The 17,843-nt window shown below is 37.3% G+C and overlaps 2 protein-coding genes across 2 annotated transcripts; one reads left to right on the forward strand and one right to left on the reverse strand.

Moving 5' to 3' along the window:
* The first annotated feature begins 2,301 nt into the window (after nucleotides 1-2,301).
* LOC133830727 (protein COBRA-like) lies at nucleotides 2,302-5,822 on the forward strand. Its single transcript, XM_062260777.1, has 6 exons — nucleotides 2,302-2,577; nucleotides 3,180-3,259; nucleotides 3,597-4,050; nucleotides 4,425-4,584; nucleotides 4,699-4,982; nucleotides 5,119-5,822. The coding sequence occupies exons 1-6, from the start codon at nucleotides 2,472-2,474 to the stop codon at nucleotides 5,409-5,411; spliced, it is 1,377 nt and encodes a 458-aa protein (XP_062116761.1). The 5' UTR covers nucleotides 2,302-2,471; the 3' UTR covers nucleotides 5,412-5,822.
* Nucleotides 5,653-9,124, reverse strand: LOC133830728 (COBRA-like protein 4). The gene is made up of 6 exons (XM_062260778.1): nucleotides 8,981-9,124; nucleotides 8,781-8,860; nucleotides 8,145-8,601; nucleotides 7,089-7,236; nucleotides 6,570-6,847; nucleotides 5,653-6,416 (listed from the first exon to the last, which is right to left on the reverse strand). Exons 1-6 carry the CDS (start codon nucleotides 9,096-9,098, stop codon nucleotides 6,133-6,135), a joined length of 1,365 nt encoding a protein of 454 aa, XP_062116762.1. The 5' UTR covers nucleotides 9,099-9,124; the 3' UTR covers nucleotides 5,653-6,132.
* Between the last annotated feature and the right edge of the window lie 8,719 nt (nucleotides 9,125-17,843).

Genomic DNA, 17,843 nt, shown 5'->3' on the forward strand with positions numbered 1-17,843 from the left:
ATCTGTTTGGGGTGATTTGGAAGGGGGCCACCTCGAAATAGTTGTCCACCCCATGGAAAAATGGATGAAGAGGCAAGGTTGCCCCTACCTCAATATGATATCTCGACCAGGCGCTGAAGGTGCCCCCAAGCAGGTTTGCCCGCTGGTCGATGGATGGTTTGATTAGGGTTACCCTAGGAAGTCTGTACTTCTTGAGGTAATTCCCTACCATCCTAGTTGTAATATTGCTAGGAAGTGCAACGTACCATTCGACCTCTGGTCGAAGGACATCTTGAAGGCAGGCTTTTATTTGGATTTCTGGCTGGGAAGTGTTTTCAGACTGAGGGCTGGTCGATGGATTTTCAGCCCGAGGAGTAGGCTGTTCGGCAGGAGAAGTGGCTGTTTTCTTTATCTTTTGAGCAATGGATTTTACTCGACCCATGTTTGTTGGACTGATTGAAGGTTTATTTAAAGGGTTATGAGAAAAAGGAATTTCCGGGATCAGCAACGAAGGTTGTTCCTAATTTTTGAGTAACTGCGCGAGCAAGTCGTCGTCGATCGGCCTCTCACCTCCCCACGGGTTGTGCATAAAAATCTGCGAACAGAGAAGGGGAGATGAGAATCTACGGCCAAAAAACCAAGAAAGTGGAAAAGTTGGAATAATGTTGCTCGCGTATAAAAGTTAAGCTTTTATACGACCAGCAGCATTCTAACAAAAATACTAAATTCTATGCGAACAGTTTGCGAAACAGATTAAAGAACGGAAGTGAAAAGCTTTTCAGGAAAAACTTTTCGACTCTGAAAGGGCGGGAAAAACCCAGTTTTTTCTACATGCTTAAAAATCGAATTTTTACTTCGATTTGACGCCCTAAATCAATAATCCTAACTCCTAAGCCAATTCCTGGGCCTCCTGTAGTGTTTTTTCCTTATCTAATTGTGCTCATATCTACATACCCATTTACCCCAAAACAGTTTTTTCCAAGAACACGCAAGAACTCAAAGGCCGAAACAGATATAAAACAGATATGGCATTTCAGCGACTGAAAAGTTCGAGAAACTTACTTGAATAAAGATTGGAGCAAATTTCTGAGACGCTAAGTGGCTGGGCAGAAATTCCGTGAGTCGTCAAGATCGTCCGAGTTTCTGGGTTTTTTACGCTATGTTCTTTAGTGTTCTTGAGGAGAAAGTGAAAAGTAAAAAGTAAAAAATGATTTTGAGGTGTTATTTATATTGGTCGTAGTGCAGTTACCAAGGTAATGATGAGAGGTTATTTTTCGAGGCATGGGAAAACGTGATAGCCGTCCAACACCTTTTTGGGAAACTGCGGTGATATGATTGGTTGCATTTTTAGAGAAGGCATGGATGGCTCTGGCAGATTTGATAAGGCATACGAAAAGTCGATTGTCTAAGTTTACTTTATGCTAGTCGTAGTAAAATAAACTTGAGGGGCAAATGTTTACCCAAAAAGGATCCCTGATGAAGTGGCCGGATTGACCTACATGTGGCAGGCACATGTCAACTTTAGGTGGATGCATCCTAATCGGCCCTCGACCAGAAAGTTGTTGATTTGTCAAGCGTCATACTTATATGCGACCAGCCTGATCGCATACTTCCTTTATTCATGCAAATCTATAATTATGCATTAATTGTAATTTATTTTATTATATAGATACGCAAGTCTTAATGGTAATTAAGGCCCATCGACCCATGTAATCTTCTTGAACCTATAAATAAGAATCAATGGGCTCAAGGAAAGAGACTTTTGAACTTTTGGTCTTTGTACTCTGAGAGAAAAATATAGTGTGATTATTCACTGAAGTTGTAATCTTACCAAGGCTGGTGAAACTCGTGAACCCTAGTTCATTGATCACAATATTGGAATTCTACATTAATAAGAATATTAAGTGGACGTAGGTCATTATCATCCAATTGGGGCCGAATTACTATAAATCATTTGTGTTACTTATTTTTCCATTTGATTTTTTTTCTTGATTTCATCTCATTTCATATCGTTTATTTGAGTCATAGTCGTTGACTAATTTGAGGGTCAACATATATATTATTCTTCACATTTGTTTGTAATTGATTAATAGTGTTTTTCACCATATAAAAATTTGTGTTTACAAAGTTTTATTAAATTGGTGTATGATTTTAATTGAAGAACGACGAGGGTACAATGGTAATTGACTTATTATGAATTTGTCAAGAATTGACCATTAAAATCACATTAACGGTTAATCTCTCTTTCAGTGTCTAAAATTAAAAGTCTAAAATAGTGAATAGAGAGAGAGAGCGAGAGAGGCTTTTATAAGTCGTGCTCTCATTTTCATTTCACTAAAGATTTAGAGAGATACTCTACTTGCCGTGTCCACAGGCGACTTACTCACACAACCACGCTCGTTACTTCCACTCCCTCTCCCTCTCCCTCTTCCTCTCGTACAGATAGATAGATCTAAAGACCCAAGTTTACAGACTCAAATCTGCATCAAGCAATGGAGTTCCAGTGCTCATCATCACCCACTGGATCCATTGCCAAGCTCAGCAGCTTCGCCATTCTGATTGTGTTATTGCTTTCTTGCTTCACTTTCACTTCTACAGGTCAGTACCCCCAATATCAAGATCCTTTTTCTCTTTACACTTCTCGTGTACTTGGTTTTCTCGACTGTTTTTCTCTTCTGGGTGTTGCTTAGATTCTCCAGATTCTTTCTGGGTTTCGAGTAAAAGATCGTTATTTTTAACAATCATTGTCTAGTGTGCAAGACTTGTGGAGTCTTTGGAAATTGGTGGTTTAATTTCTGAGTTTAGTTAATTGAATAATTGAGTTGTGAAACTTTGGATTGGGATATTTTCCATGTTTTATGGAATTGATTTTGTTTGACATTAATTTTTTGGAAAAGTTTGAAATTAATACTTACTAGAGAGTTAAATCGAAGCAATATGGATTGATTTTCCTTTGTTTATTGGAATACAGTTATTAGAATCAGAATATAGTAGAAGCCTACCTTGATTCTTATGCCAAGATTGTAGTACGACATAAACAGATCCAATATAAGCAGAAAACTATCTGTTGCGTGTTGATTGAGTTTTCTACTTTTGCTAAATAATTTTTATAATAACATATTGTTTTGAGTGTCTTAAGATCGAAATTTCAGACTAAATAGTTCCTTGTTGGATGTTTAATTAATTTATTTATTTTGCAGATGCGTATGATGCTCTTGATCCAACTGGTAACATCACACTCAAATGGGATATTATGAGTTGGACTCCAGATGGCTATGTTGTAAGTTTTAGTAGTCAAATGCTTTTTGTGAGATAAAGCTAAATATGGAAGATTTTGGTATATTGCAATGGATTAGTGCTATTACATTGTAGATTGCCTATAATGCACTGAGAAATTATAAAATGGAAGAACCAATTTTGAATGTTTGGAGTTACTTTTCCCTGTGGATTAACAAATTAGTGGGTGTTTCAAGATTTCTGATGTAGAAAACTAGTTTTGATGAACTCAATCCTACATAATATGTGAACTATTCCATTAGAGTCCTTGTTGTTACATAATCTTTGAATACCTTTCCTGTGAGTTTTCTAATGTGGCATATCATAATTGAATTGGGCAGGCCGTTGTTACAATGTTTAACTTCCAGCAGTATCGCCATATACAAGCTCCAGGTTGGACATTAGGTTGGACATGGGCGAAAAAGGAAGTAATCTGGAGCATGATGGGAGCACAGACAACGGATCAAGGGGATTGTTCAAGATTCAAAGGAAATGTTCCACATTGCTGTAGAAAGGACCCAACAGTTGTGGATTTGTTGCCAGGAACTCCTTACAACCAACAGATTGCAAATTGCTGCAAAGGTGGAGTACTAAACTCTTGGGCCCAAGATCCGGGTGCAGCAAGTTCATTCCAGGTCAGTGTTGGTGCTGCAGGGACAACTAATAAAACTGTCAGATTGCCTAAGAACTTCACGCTGAGAGCACCAGGGCCGGGATATACTTGTGGGCCTGCTAAGATTGTAAGACCAACTAAGTTTGTCACTCAAGATAAAAGGAGAGTCACCCAAGCTTTGAGTAAGTTCCAAATCACTCCCCATAATTTATTTATCAACTCTAAACAGCAATCTAGAGCTAAAAGTACTTGAAATGTGTTTGTCATTCTGGTTAAAGTTATTCATGCTGGTGCATCATATGCACATTTTGGGTTTATCATATAGCATCCATTAAGAGATACTAATACGTAAATAATCTTAATTTAGAAGAAAGCTTCGTTGTTCTAAACATTATTCTTGGAAAAAGAACCTTTAAGGTTAAAGAAACATGTTCTTATTTAGTTGTACATCAAATGGGCCAATGATTGAACACAAACAGTACAATTGTGTATTTTTATTTTAAATGTGTTTGAAAACTTTTTTGTTGTTTCCTAAACTATGCATCTCATTTGGCAGTGACTTGGAATGTTACTTGCACGTACTCACAATTTCTTGCTCAAAAGACACCTACATGTTGTGTTTCCCTCTCTTCCTTCTATAATGACACCATAGTAAACTGTCCAACCTGTACCTGTGGCTGTCAGAACAATAAGACCGATCCTGGAAGCTGTGTAGAGTAAGTTTTCTCATCTATTATTTGGGTATCTCTTAATCTAATATCTTAAAGTAGTCAATCATTTAAAAAATATCATCATGTTTCTACTTTTATTTTTATGATATTGAATTGCAGCCCAAACTCTCCTTACTTGGCTTCCGCTGTATCAAATCCTGGCAAAGGCAACAACCTGAATACACCTCTTGTCCAGTGTACTAGCCATATGTGTCCAATTCGAGTCCATTGGCATGTTAAGATCAATTACAAGGAGTATTGGAGGGTGAAAGTCTCAATAACAAATTTCAATTACAGAATGAATTACTCGCAGTGGAATCTTGTTGTCCAACATCCTAACTTCGACAATTTGACCACGATTTTCAGCTTTAATTACAAGTCTTTGACTCCATACGCAGGCTTAAGTAAGTTACATTTGTGACAATAATTATATCTTGCTAAATGTGTTTAACATAACTCTTTATTGTCTTATTTTAATTTGACTCAACGGTCCACCTTATTTTGAGAAAAAATCTGATGTAGTTCACAATCATTTTGCAGATGATACTGCCATGTTATGGGGTGTCAAGTTTTACAATGATTTTCTTAATCAAGCTGGTCCCCTTGGAAATGTTCAAACGGAGCTTCTCTTCAGAAAAGACTCGTCAACTTTTACTTTTGAAAAAGGATGGGCTTTCCCACGAAGGATCTATTTCAATGGTGATAACTGTGTCATGCCACCTCCAGATTCCTACCCATGGTTGCCAAATAGCAGTCACAAGCCAATGGCATCCCTACTTCGTCTAGCCATGACTGTCATAGCATCTTTTGTATTCTTAGTTACTTATTCATAAATGAATTAAAGTCTGCGGAAGCAATAAAAGCAATATGCTTTTTCAGGACGTTCTAATCTATGAACTCTATCTGGTTAACAAAGCTTACGGCATTCCAGACGTTCTGATCAAAATTACTAGTGCTGCAGCTTCATATTAAACGAGTAATTCAGGTGCACTTTGGCTTATCACTACAAAATTCAGCTTTGCAATCTGTTGTGTATGAAGATTTAACTTTTTTACTGCCTTTTATTTGTTTAGATTTAGTTCTTGCCCCCCTCTTCTTCTTTTTTTTTTAATAATTTATACAAGTTTTGAATTATCTGTAGAATATCCACATTGAATTTGTTCTTCGTATTGTAAGAGATTTTACGAAGTCATTGTTGAACTATCGTGTTAAGCCTTTTATACTAGCATTTGATCTTCTTCTTTTCTCTTTTTGTCACCGTGTTGGCAATATTTAATAAGCATAATAAATTATAGTAAGAAAGTAGCAGAACTTGAGAAAAATTTGCAAGATGACAGATATTTTTTTTTATAACAATGACATTGTGGAATGTGGTACAGCTCAATAGGAATTCAGATAAAATGTAGTTAGTTAGTTGTACCTTTTTTTTTCTACAACTGAATGATTGAATCATCCCAAAGTGGATTGTACTCCTGCTGCTAGTATTATACGATACATATAGCCTCTCATGTCGCTGGTAAATGAAAACCTTTGCCTGTTTCTGGAAAAAACTGATCACCATATCCACCAAAGTATCAGAAGTGCAGAAGCTCCAACTTTCAAAATTCTGAAAGAATAAAAACATGCAGAGTTCGGTAGAAATGGGTATTGGTTGGGTGGGGGTAGCATGCATTCCTCCCCGTTAAAGTAAACTCGCCGGGGAAATCCCCACCCCTGCTTGAGTGTGAATGCAGATTTGTCTTTCTGCAGAAGCATCTCAGATTGAACATTTCCATATGGTCCAGCTTCCATTAAGTAGTCATTAAAGAACTTCATGCCATAAAACATGCCAGTGTCATCTGCACATACCAGTAAAATGTTGCTGTTAGTAGTTTTTAACTTAATGGTGACATTCCCCAATTCATTTAGATAGACTTTATTATTATTATTATTATTGCTATAAATATATCCTTTTTAGGAGACATCTTCTGTCTCTTATGTTAGGCACTCACTGATAGCTTGGTAAGGAAGAAGAGACTTGTAATTAAAGCTAAACACTTGGGTGACATTGTTGAGATTTGGATGCTGAACAACAAGTGTCCACTGACTGTAGTTCCTCCTGAAGTTGAAATTAGTTATTGCAATCTTAACCCTCCAATAAGCCTCGTAGTTAAGCTTCAGGTGCCAGTGCACCCTAACAGGGCACATATGTTTTGTGCATTGTAACAGTGGAGCATTGTCTTTCCTTGGTGTGTTGATTCCTGGCTTCTGTAATAGTGTTGAGTTGCTCCTGTTCCAACAAACTAGTTAGTCTACGAACCCTGAATTGCATTAAATCTAGATTCACTTATGATGATATAGGGGAAAAGCAATTATCTATGGCAAAAAACGATAGTAAAGTCAATTATGATCATATGTAATGTTTCTGTCGGATGTCTCAATTTGTGTTCACTCGCTAGAATAATGTCATGTCATCCAAGAAGATCACTCGAATTTGTAGTATAAATAGGTGCCTCAAAAAGGGGATTTACATGATGCAAGTGCTGTTGCTCTGGCAACCGCAAGCACAAGCGGGGCAAGAAACTATTTTGGTGCTGTAGAAAGATGACAAAGAAACACAACAGCTTGGGTTCTTTGAAGCAAGAAATTTTGAGTAAGTGCACGTCGCATTCCACGTCACTGCAAACAAAGGCAAACATGGAAATGAGAGATATGGGGAAAAAAAACTTAGAAACAATGCTGCCTAGTAAGCCTATCAATTTGTGTTATTGTGTCGTGTTTCGGGTCAATATAATTTCGACACGATATAATTATACTCTACACGAACACGACACGATTAAATAACGTATTATAAAATATAAACACAAACACGATACGTTTATAAACAGGTTAATCTGTGACACGACACATTTAACATAATATCTAAATAAGTCATATTCATGTCATATTAACTTTGCATGACACATTTATATTTTGAACTTATTTGACCTACATAGATTAAATAAAAATGATAAACATGTTCAAACAAGTCATTTCAACACACATAATACCTATTTATATGGTTAACCTATATAATAAACTCAAAATTAAAACATAAATCTAATATATAAAATATAAGTAATCATAATTGAAATAAAATATTATATAATCATAAAATCTCCAAAAAGAATTATTATTTTATTATTTTAATTTTAATTTTTAAATGAATATAGTAAACATATCATAAATATATTAATAAATAGGATAAGTTCAAGTTAACATAATTATATTATGTTTAGTAATCTTGTTAAATTGGTCAATTTCGAATTTAGCCGGTTAGCCTAATTTTGACCTAAAATTTAATCGTGTCTAAATGGGTTTAATCTATTTTAACCCGTACCTGTTTATGCTAAACCCAAACCTGTTAATTTCGAATCATTTTCGAATCGTGTTATTCCTGTCGTAACATATATTGTCAGCCCTACTGCCTGGCATGAAGACAGGTTTTGCCACTACTATGTTCACATCAATAACTTGTTACCTTGTGACAGTAACAAGGGATCAAATTGAGGTCTGAATAACAAGGGAAAAAAGAGTTAGATTCTTACTCAGAGCTTGAGCTTTTCGCCTTCCATCAGCTGAGAGAAAGTGTGAAGATGGCACAACCTTTGCAGGGCCACAAGTGTACCCCGGTCCAGGACCGAGCAAACGGAAATTCTTTGGCAGCTTCACTGTCTTATTCGAGGTGCCAGAGAGCCCAACTGTGATCTGAAACGCTGCCACGGCAGCTGTAGGGTCCTGCCCCCAGGAGGCCAACACACCACCCTTGCAGCAGTTGGTGAATTGTTGGTTGAAGGGAGCATCAGGAAGCAAATCAACCACTGCGGGGTTTCTCTTGCAGCTGTGTGGAATGTTTATTTTGAACTTGGAACAGTCTCCTTGCTCTGTGGCCTGAGCTCCCAACACAGACCAAATTATTTCCTTCTTTGCCCATGTCCACCCCAGAGTCCAGCCAGGGCTCATGAAGTGTCGAAACAGTTGAAGATTCGTTATAGTCACCGTGGCCTTGTGTCATTCAGTAAAAAAAAAAGATTTTATAACCATTGTGTTGATCATTCACCATATCAATAAGAAAACTGATTTGGTTTTTGACATTCTTTCAAACGGTAATATTAACATGGTTTTTGATTATTTTTGTAAGGGTTGAGTTGAGTTACTAATTAGCTAAAACGTTAATATCTTACCACATAACCATCTGTTGTCCAAGACATGACATCCCATCTGATTGAAACATTTCCATTTGGATCTAACGGATCATATGCGGCTGAAATTATGTAGTAACAAAATTAGAATTCAACTAATAAGAACATGAAGATCAAAATAACAAAGGGGAACCAAATATATATATATAAATCTTTAATGTTTGATATATGAGAGACTTTACCTGCAGGAGATATTATCATGCAACATAAAACAGCTAAAAAGATGAAGTTGAGCTCTGTAAATGAATGGGTTTGCTGCAGAATTCTCTGAACGGGGTTGGCATTGATTTTGTGAAACATGGTGTCAAATTTTCGGGATCACAAGCTCGCTGGGATGGTAGTTGAGAGGATACGAGATAAGTAAGTACACTGCTATGCTGCATGAGGGTGTTTTAAAGGCAGCCATAGAAGGAAGACGAGGAGGCTGCACTTGAAAGTGAATTGCCTCTTTAAGATGTCTCACCTACTGATTTTTCAGGTACTATTGTAAGTGATATTTCATCTTATCTGATGCTTTCTTTCCCTCTCTCACTCACTCTCTATCTCCTATATTGATATCTCGATATTTTGTTTCTCCCATAACACAAAACACATATCATCATCATCCATACCTTTTTAATATTCAATTTGTTCAGTTTATATGTCTACATCTGAAGAAAGGATTAGGCTTGACAAGAATTATGGAGTTGCATCTAAAAATTAATTGGTAATTAGTAGAGTTACTCATGTTCTTATTAATTACTCAATATAGTTATACTTATTCCATGTAAGATACCATACTCCAATAAAACTTAATAATCAGTCAATTTATGGTGATAATATATGGATGTTGATTGTTGGATCTCATGTCACTAAGGAATCACGGCTTCAAATTCAAGTTTTTGATAGCCAATGTTTTTAATTTGCTGTTAGTTATATACTCCGTTTTTTTTGGAAAAATACTCAATATTACTAAAACATTTATTTATTTTCCATTGTTTTCTTTAGTAATTGCTGACTCGGTAGACACATGTCAAGTCATTATTGGAATTAACAGAGACATATGTATATGTATAAGTAAGGAACTAGCACGTGTCCACTAAATCAGCAATTAACAAAGAAAAACATAAAAGTTTAAAACATTACCCTTGAGTTAATTGAAAGTTTATCCATTCATCCAAGTCACGCAATTTAATTGTTAAGAATATGTTTTCAGTAGTATTTAAAACATGCATAAGTTTCCAAAACTGAAAAAGAAAATTGTAAAGTCTCACATTGTTTAGAAAGTAAAAATTTATATTTCCCTCCTCTGTAAAATAATTAAAATTCTTACAGTTCTAACAACAAATATATTAAACTTCATGTAGACTTTTTATGGTTTAAAAGTAAATCTAAAATTATTATTATTTGTAAATATAATTATTTAGTTTATTATTTTATAATAAAAAAAATTTAAAATTTTAATATTTTTGTTATATGGTTATAACCGAACCAAATCGCACAAAATTTATGATTTGGTTTGGTTTGATTTTTTTATTTTTAATGGTTTCGTTTGATTTTTCATTTTGACAAAATTGTTTGAGCGGTTTGGTTTCAAAATTCTTCTAAACTGCATCAAATTGTGCACACCCCTAATATATATATATATATATATATTTATCTCAGTTGTTCACGACTGCTCTCTCATTTTGTTTTTTATACTATTAAATATCAAGGAAGGCTCAACTCTATGTGATATAAAATAACAAGTGCTTATAAACTTGTGAGTTTTCTTGTCCGTAACATTAGTACTTATACTCATACATAAATATATATAGGTTTTTTTTTTTAGGTAGTGTCATCATTTTTGCTCATACTGGAGGAACGTTTTTTATTTTCGGGGCTTGGAGAAGTTATAACCCAATTTTTTTTGTATGAAGACGTACATTATAGTTACAATAGACATCCGGCCAATTTTCGAGAAATTTCAAATAATTTACGGTGCCGCAATTAGAGTTCAAACAGTCAATTGCACGGTGCTTATTTTTATTATACGTGTGGAAAACAGATTGTTTGAACTCTGATTTCGGTACTGTAAATTATTCGGTATTTCCTGAAAAATTGGCGAGAAGTCTACTATACCTATCATACAAAAAAAATAGATTATAATTTCTACAAGTACTGAAACATAGAAAACACCATACAATAGGTGCAAAAGAGATGCTCCTACCTAAGAAGCTCTATTTATATATATAAATATAGGAGAATTCTCTTATAGGGGTATCACTTTAAGCCCTACCGGTGGGACTCTCAGTGTTCTCGATCCGTGAACAGTTTTCGGCGTGATTTTTTTTTATGACCGTGTATATTGTAACTATTTAGAGTATCCTGTAAATTTTCAGAAAATTCTGAATAGTTTACAGTACCGAAAACTAAGTTCAAACATGTTGTTGCACACATGACTAATTTTTTTTATGCGCGTGGAAAGCAACATGTTTGAACCTAGTTTCGGTACTGTAAACTATTCGGAATTTTCTGAAAATTTTGCAGGATGATCTAAATAGCTACAATATATACAGTCATAAAAAAAAATCGCACCGAAAACTGTTCAGGGTCGAGAACACTAAAAGCCCCACCAATAGGGCTTAAAATAAAGCATATAAAAGAATTCTTCATATAAATATATATATATATGGAAAATCGTTAGTGGGTAACGTTTTAAGCCCCACAATGGGGGCATTTTTTTAAGCTCTTCGTATTTAATCAAGATTTTGATGGTAGTGGAACCGTCCGCATTTTATTAAAACCTTTATTATTGTTAAATTGTTTTTGACTTTCTTAAAACCTTTATTATCAATATTATACTTGTAAAGTGATTTTATATATTGGTTAGGTTTTAGTTTATTGTGTTTGAACATCTTTTTTGTAGCGACGGCGTGAGGAAACATCATGCCCATTTTGGAATAATGGATCTGTGGTGAGTGTTTATATCATGCAATCTCATTTTTCTAGGGTATACTACCGGATATCCCATTTAAAATTTTGTTTAATTTTGTATATTGTGGTCATTCTGAGATCCTCTTGTAATGTTTGTGTTAGTATAATTTGTATTTTTGTGTGGGGATTTTGTTCTTAGAAAACCCATTGTATGCTTGTATTTGGTTATGGACTATTTTCTTATTCACTCCACTCTCATATTTTTTATGTACAGATATGGTGGAAGTCGCAGAAGTGTGGATTTGATGTTATAAATATTTTTTTTGACGAGGTTTGCATTGCACATGGCCAATTATGTTGCCCTTCGTCTTATTTTCTTAAGTACTCTCATCTTGATTGTTTATTTTCGATGATTGATGTTCTCTATATTCGCGTTTGGTCCCCTGCTTTTCGTTGTTTATTTCTTTATGATTGATGGGTAAATGATTAGTGTAATTTGTTTTTAACAAATTAATTTTGAATGCTTTTCACTTGTACTTGTACACCATGCTTTATTATCCCTTTACAAACATTTAAAACTTTAGTTATGGAAGGCTTTATGAGTGAGCAAACCATAAGTTGCATAAGTAAATTATCATTAATGATGTTGAAGTTAAGTTACAAGTATGAAGGTTGATCATTTGTTTGTAGTGTTTTGGATGATGGATTCTGGGGTCATGAGATTTATGTTTGATGCAATAAGAAGAGCCGAGAATGATCGTAATGAATTTAGGGAGGAGATCCGTTGTATGAAGAACGACATCCATTTCTTAATTGAGTAGTTGTTGTTAGGATTAATGCCCTAAAAGTATGTAAAAATATTTTATTGAATTAAATAAAAGAATAATTTTATTATATTTGAATATTATAATTATTGTTTGAATTAATTATACGATAATATTAAGAAAATTTATTATTCATTCATAAGAATATGATCTTGTATTAGTACGAGAGAGTTAAGATCATATATAATGAATAAAATAGTAATGAACATGTTAAAGTATGAAATCTTTAATAAATGGTTACTAGTGCGGTTTACTAAGCATACAGGATGCAAGTGATCTAGAGTCAGATTACTGATGTCGATAGACATCTTAGTAAAGTTGTTGTATATAATAAAGATTATATATGACAAGACCGATAATAATTAATTATCTTTATAAACTTGCCGTTTGACATAAAGATTTGATTCTTATAATAAAAGATGATCATTTGTAGATCAGTCTAAATCCTGAGTATTCATGAAATCCTGTTTGTGTTTATTGGATCTCTTGATTCACTCGTTAATGTTTCTTAGTATAATGAGGCTAATGACTTTGGTTTTGGAAATTCAATATCATGAATGGTTGAGAACATGAATTACAATAATAGAATCCATACTTTCCTAACGGATTGAATATTGGTCTCCTTTAGGGTTAATTCTAGAACATAATAATATTAGAGCTCAAATCTGTAATTTGATTATATATTAATTATTCGCTAGTGAATTAATAGTACTTAAGGATCACTTCTTATTATAGGTCCATGGTCCCTAAATCACTTCTGTCCTACACTGTCAAGGGTAAGTGTTATCCCCAAAATTTGAAAACGATGACGTGGCAATAAAAGTGACAAATGGCAAGGAATGGTTGGGTAATCTGGCTTAGGAGTGGTCCGGTAGACCAGTGAAGATTTTTGACTGACCAATCAAGTGTCATGTCCGACCGGTCATATGCTTGTCCGCCCAGTCAGGTGCTTGTTCGCCCGGTCAGGTGCTTGTCCGCCCGGTCAGGTGCTTGTCCACCCAGTCAGGTGCTTGTCCGACCAGTCATGTCCTTGGCCGACCAGACATGTGCTTGTCCGCCCAGTCATGTGCTTGTCCGACCAGACATGTCTTGGCCGACCAATGAGGAATTTTAGCCCTTTAGTTCTCCTCCTGAGTGTGATGTGGACTGACTAGACAGAACAGTGCTACGCAAAGGATCCCAGTAACAGTTTCAACAAGAATCGGTCATACCTGTGCGGGAATCTCTCAGATTATCCCACAAAAATAGTGTTTTGTTGTATTTTGAATATTATTATTAATTGAATATAGCGAGAATAGCGAAATATCCCGATTATGGGGACTTCATTTGTACGATCCTGAGCCTATAAATACAAGGCTCATGGCATCATAAAAGGGGGTTCGGATTTCAATTTTCCAGAGAGAGTAATTGTGTCTTGAGAGAACTCTTGTATTCTTTTAATCTGCACTAAAGAAACTTAGTTGACTCAGGTTCATCTGATCTTGAGTGTAGATCTATAATCATAACTCTAAGTGGACTAAGCTATTACCAACACATTGGGGCTGAACCACTATAAAAATTGTCTGTGTCGTATATTTTTCTTGAAGGTTTTTTGTCGTTTTGACGTCTACATGTCGTTGATCAAAAACACGGTCAACATTTTGGTGCTTTCATTGAGAGCCTGAAGAGAAAGACAGACAATCTCTGTAGCATTATGGCGCCTAAGCACACCAATGCGGCCTCCAAGAAGCCAGGTTCCTCTAGAGAGCCTGCTAGATCAGAAGGTCCTGGTCCTCAAGACCACGAGACTGAGCCTAGAGTCCTGCTCGAGGACGTGACTCCAGAGGTTGAACAACTCCAGGAAGCCATGGGGGCTTTCCAGGAGGAAATGGCACAATTCAACGCCAGACAGGAGGCGTTCGCTGAAGAAATGGCTAGGAAGAAGGCTGCATTTGAGCAGCAAAGATGGGAGATGGATGCTAGGAGCGAGGAGATCCGGTGACAGCAGGAGGAGGCCGATAGGCGACATCACGAGGCTGCACTCGCTCTGGAGGCAGCTACGCAGCTGGCCCAGGCCAATGCCCAAGCTGCAACACAAGGAGCAGCCACCCCAGGAGCAAGGACCACAGAAGCTGGTCGCAAAAACACTGACAGACCCAATTCTCGAGGACCAAATAGAAGTGGTAGTAACCCACCTGGTCAGGAAGAAGATGGGGTCCGATCGGGCACTGCCTCAACCCAAAGGGGGAACTCCAGAACCCCCTAAAGGAGCCACCGATCAGAGACTTCCAGATCCGGAAGTCACAAGTCAGGCAGTAAGAAAACTCCATCTGAGCAGGAGCAAAATAGGGCTCCTCGAGGTAAAGAAACTTCACACTTCAAAGACGGGCATTGTAACAACCCAAATTCGCTAATAAGGCTTAAGGGCCTTGATTAGTGTGCCTGGAGGGAATAATGACAATTATGTGTGACTTTAATGAGTAAAATGCATGATTATGATTTAAAGCATGTTATATGACTATTTGAATATTTGAGATGCATGACTATGTGTATTAGTATGCATGTAGGCCCTGATTAGGTTAGAAGGGCATAATCGTAATTTTGGCCCGTTGCGGGTATAACTGTGTATATATATGTGATAATTGTTGAGACCACATTATTATGTGGATATATCTGTGATCTGTGACTCGAGATGATCCTAGTGAGCAGATTAGCGAAAAAGTCATGGCAGGGATTTATACCCGGCTCGAGGCGAGCCTGGGGGTATAAATGAGAATTTAGTGAGTATATTGGAGTCTATTTCGACATCGAGGAATATAATTGGTGATTAATTAGGTATCGAGAGGTAAACGGAAAATATTAGGGACACTCGAGGAATTAGCGGGAATTGGGTAAAATGACTAAAATGCCCCTAAGTGGATTAAAGGTTTAAAATTAAAAGGGAGGGCATAATGGTCATTTGGCTGTTTAGAGATAGGTATTATTGAGGCTTTATGCTCAGTGGAGTTTGTAGAATGTAATAGAAGTCTGAAAAGAAAAGAAGGAAAAGAAAGGAAAGAAAACAGAGTTGTTTTCCTAGGAGTCGGTTGGTGATCTCCTTCACCATTTCTGGGTGTTTTCTTGGAGCAAAACTCAGAGGGGAGCTAGTTTAGGCTGAGCAACAAGAATCCTAAGCTAGGCTTGAAGAGTTGGAAGGGCTTAGCAAGAACACACCATCACTTGAGGTAAAACTTTGTAGTTCCTTCAGTTCTGGTTTTGGTTTTTAACTAAGGTATCTAAGTTGTGTTAATGGGGAATTCTAGGGAAGTTGGAGCCAAGGGTTGAGGAAGAGCAAGCTAAGGAGGTCTAGAGGCTAACTTGAAATTGAATTTCCATCAAAGGTATAAATTCTGAGCTTTTAACTTTGATGTTTTGACTGGTTTCTGCTGAGTTTTGAAGTCTAGAAGTGGCTATGGTGAATTTTGAGATTAGGGATGCATGTGCTTGGGTTTTGAGTTTTTGGGATGCTTGGGATGAGTGGAATGTGTTAATAAGCTTGTTTTTGAGTTTGGTGAAGGTTTGGAGAAGTTTTGGTTAAGTTTGGTTCGAGGAAACCGCAGGAAGGAAAAATGGGATGTTGGCTGTCTGTGACTAGCGCTACAGCGCTAGCCTTTGGGCGCTGTAGTGCTAGGCCATGCTTTCTGGGGGATTTTGGCTCTGCTTGTAGCGCTGTAGCGCCCTCCTATGAGCGCTGTAGCGCTGCCCTGTTTCCAGAAAGGGATTTTAGGGTTATTTTCAAGGGTTTTTGACCAAGGGTTCGGGGTTCGATTCCACCACCTTGTTTGGTGGAACTAGGATTTCCCGGGGGCTTGGGATTGGTCCCGAGGCTAGGTTTTGGACTTGAGGTTTGGTGATGACTTTGACCTATGGTTGTGATTAGGTGAGCGCTAGGACTCGAGAGGGATCGTGCTCAAGGAGTCAAGTGATCAAAGCTAGTGAATCGAAAGGTAAGAAAACTGCACCCGGTTATATGTTTGTGATGGGACTAAGTGCTCTCGATATTTGTATCATGTCAATGATGATATTATGCCATGGGACATGTGATAGCGGCCTAAGGGTGCCGTACACAATATTTGTGCACAGGGCGCGGCTTGGCCACTGGTAGCCGAGGACAGCTTAATATTCATTGAGCTTGGTTTAAGCGGGCCGGAGTTAGTGGGATAACGGAGGGTGCGACCTGAGGGCGCTAACCCTAGTTATCATATTTGATTTGGTGTATGTTGTGAATTGATATGTTTAGTATGCTAAATACTTGACTATTATGATTGTTGATATGATTAAGAATATGTGATGCAATATGAGATATTGAATTGTCTATTGATTGCTTATGCTCTGTTGTTGTGTGCCTTGGCTCACGGGTGCTACGTGGTGCAGGTAAAGGCAAAGGCAATTTGGACCAATCTTGAGATGGAGGGCTGTGGGGGTGGAATGTACATAGCCAGCTGTTCGGTCGCCATGGCCGAGGAGTGGATTAGGACAGAGATTGCCTAGTTGTCTGTTTTGCCTTAATATGGATAATACTGTATTTAGTCCATGAATCTTTTGTAAACGGTTTCAATCTTAACATTTTTGGGATCCCGTGTAAACAGGAAATGTTTCTTTATGAAAAATGTGACTTTTGAGACCAAAACATTTTAACCCTAGTACCTTTATAGTTTCAGTAATACGTTCTTAATTAAATGGCTTGATTAGCAAGTCTAGCACTTTATAAACACACAGTGTAATGGTCTTGGCTATCTAGGGCGTTACAGGCATGGTCGTGATGAAGCTGATAGTCATCACACTAATCAGTCGAAGGAGAAGAATGACAACAACCAGCGAGGAGGAAAAGACCGCCCAGCGCAGACAGGAAGGCCACCACTGCATCCCAACTAGCAGCGCAGTGGAAAGGAGCATGTCCCACACGGCAAGCCTTTCGAAAAAACTCGGAGTACGGTGTTCGATCGGTTAGGGAGGCATACCTCTCAGAAGGATCTAAGAGACGTCATTTCTGACAGGAGAAGGACCGTCCCGGTCGAAGGGTGAGATCCGAACTGACCTACCAGTCAAGTAGAAATACTCGATGATGGTGTGTAGGATAGGAGCGCCCGACCAGGCGGTCCAGAGAATGAGTCCCAACCAGTGGCCCCAGGCATCCAAGCTCAGCTTGATGCTCTGACAGCAGCAGTTCAGGGCCTGTCGAAATGACCTTCTGCAATCGATCCAGTAGACCACAGGAGTGGCAGCCCGTTCTGTACTCGAATTAGAGCAGCCCAGCCACCAGTGAAGTACAAAGCACCGGTACTGCCAGTTTATACAGAAAAGGCAG

This window comes from Humulus lupulus, chromosome 4 (assembly GCF_963169125.1).
Source record: "Humulus lupulus chromosome 4, drHumLupu1.1, whole genome shotgun sequence".
Classification (NCBI taxonomy): domain Eukaryota; kingdom Viridiplantae; phylum Streptophyta; class Magnoliopsida; order Rosales; family Cannabaceae; genus Humulus; species Humulus lupulus.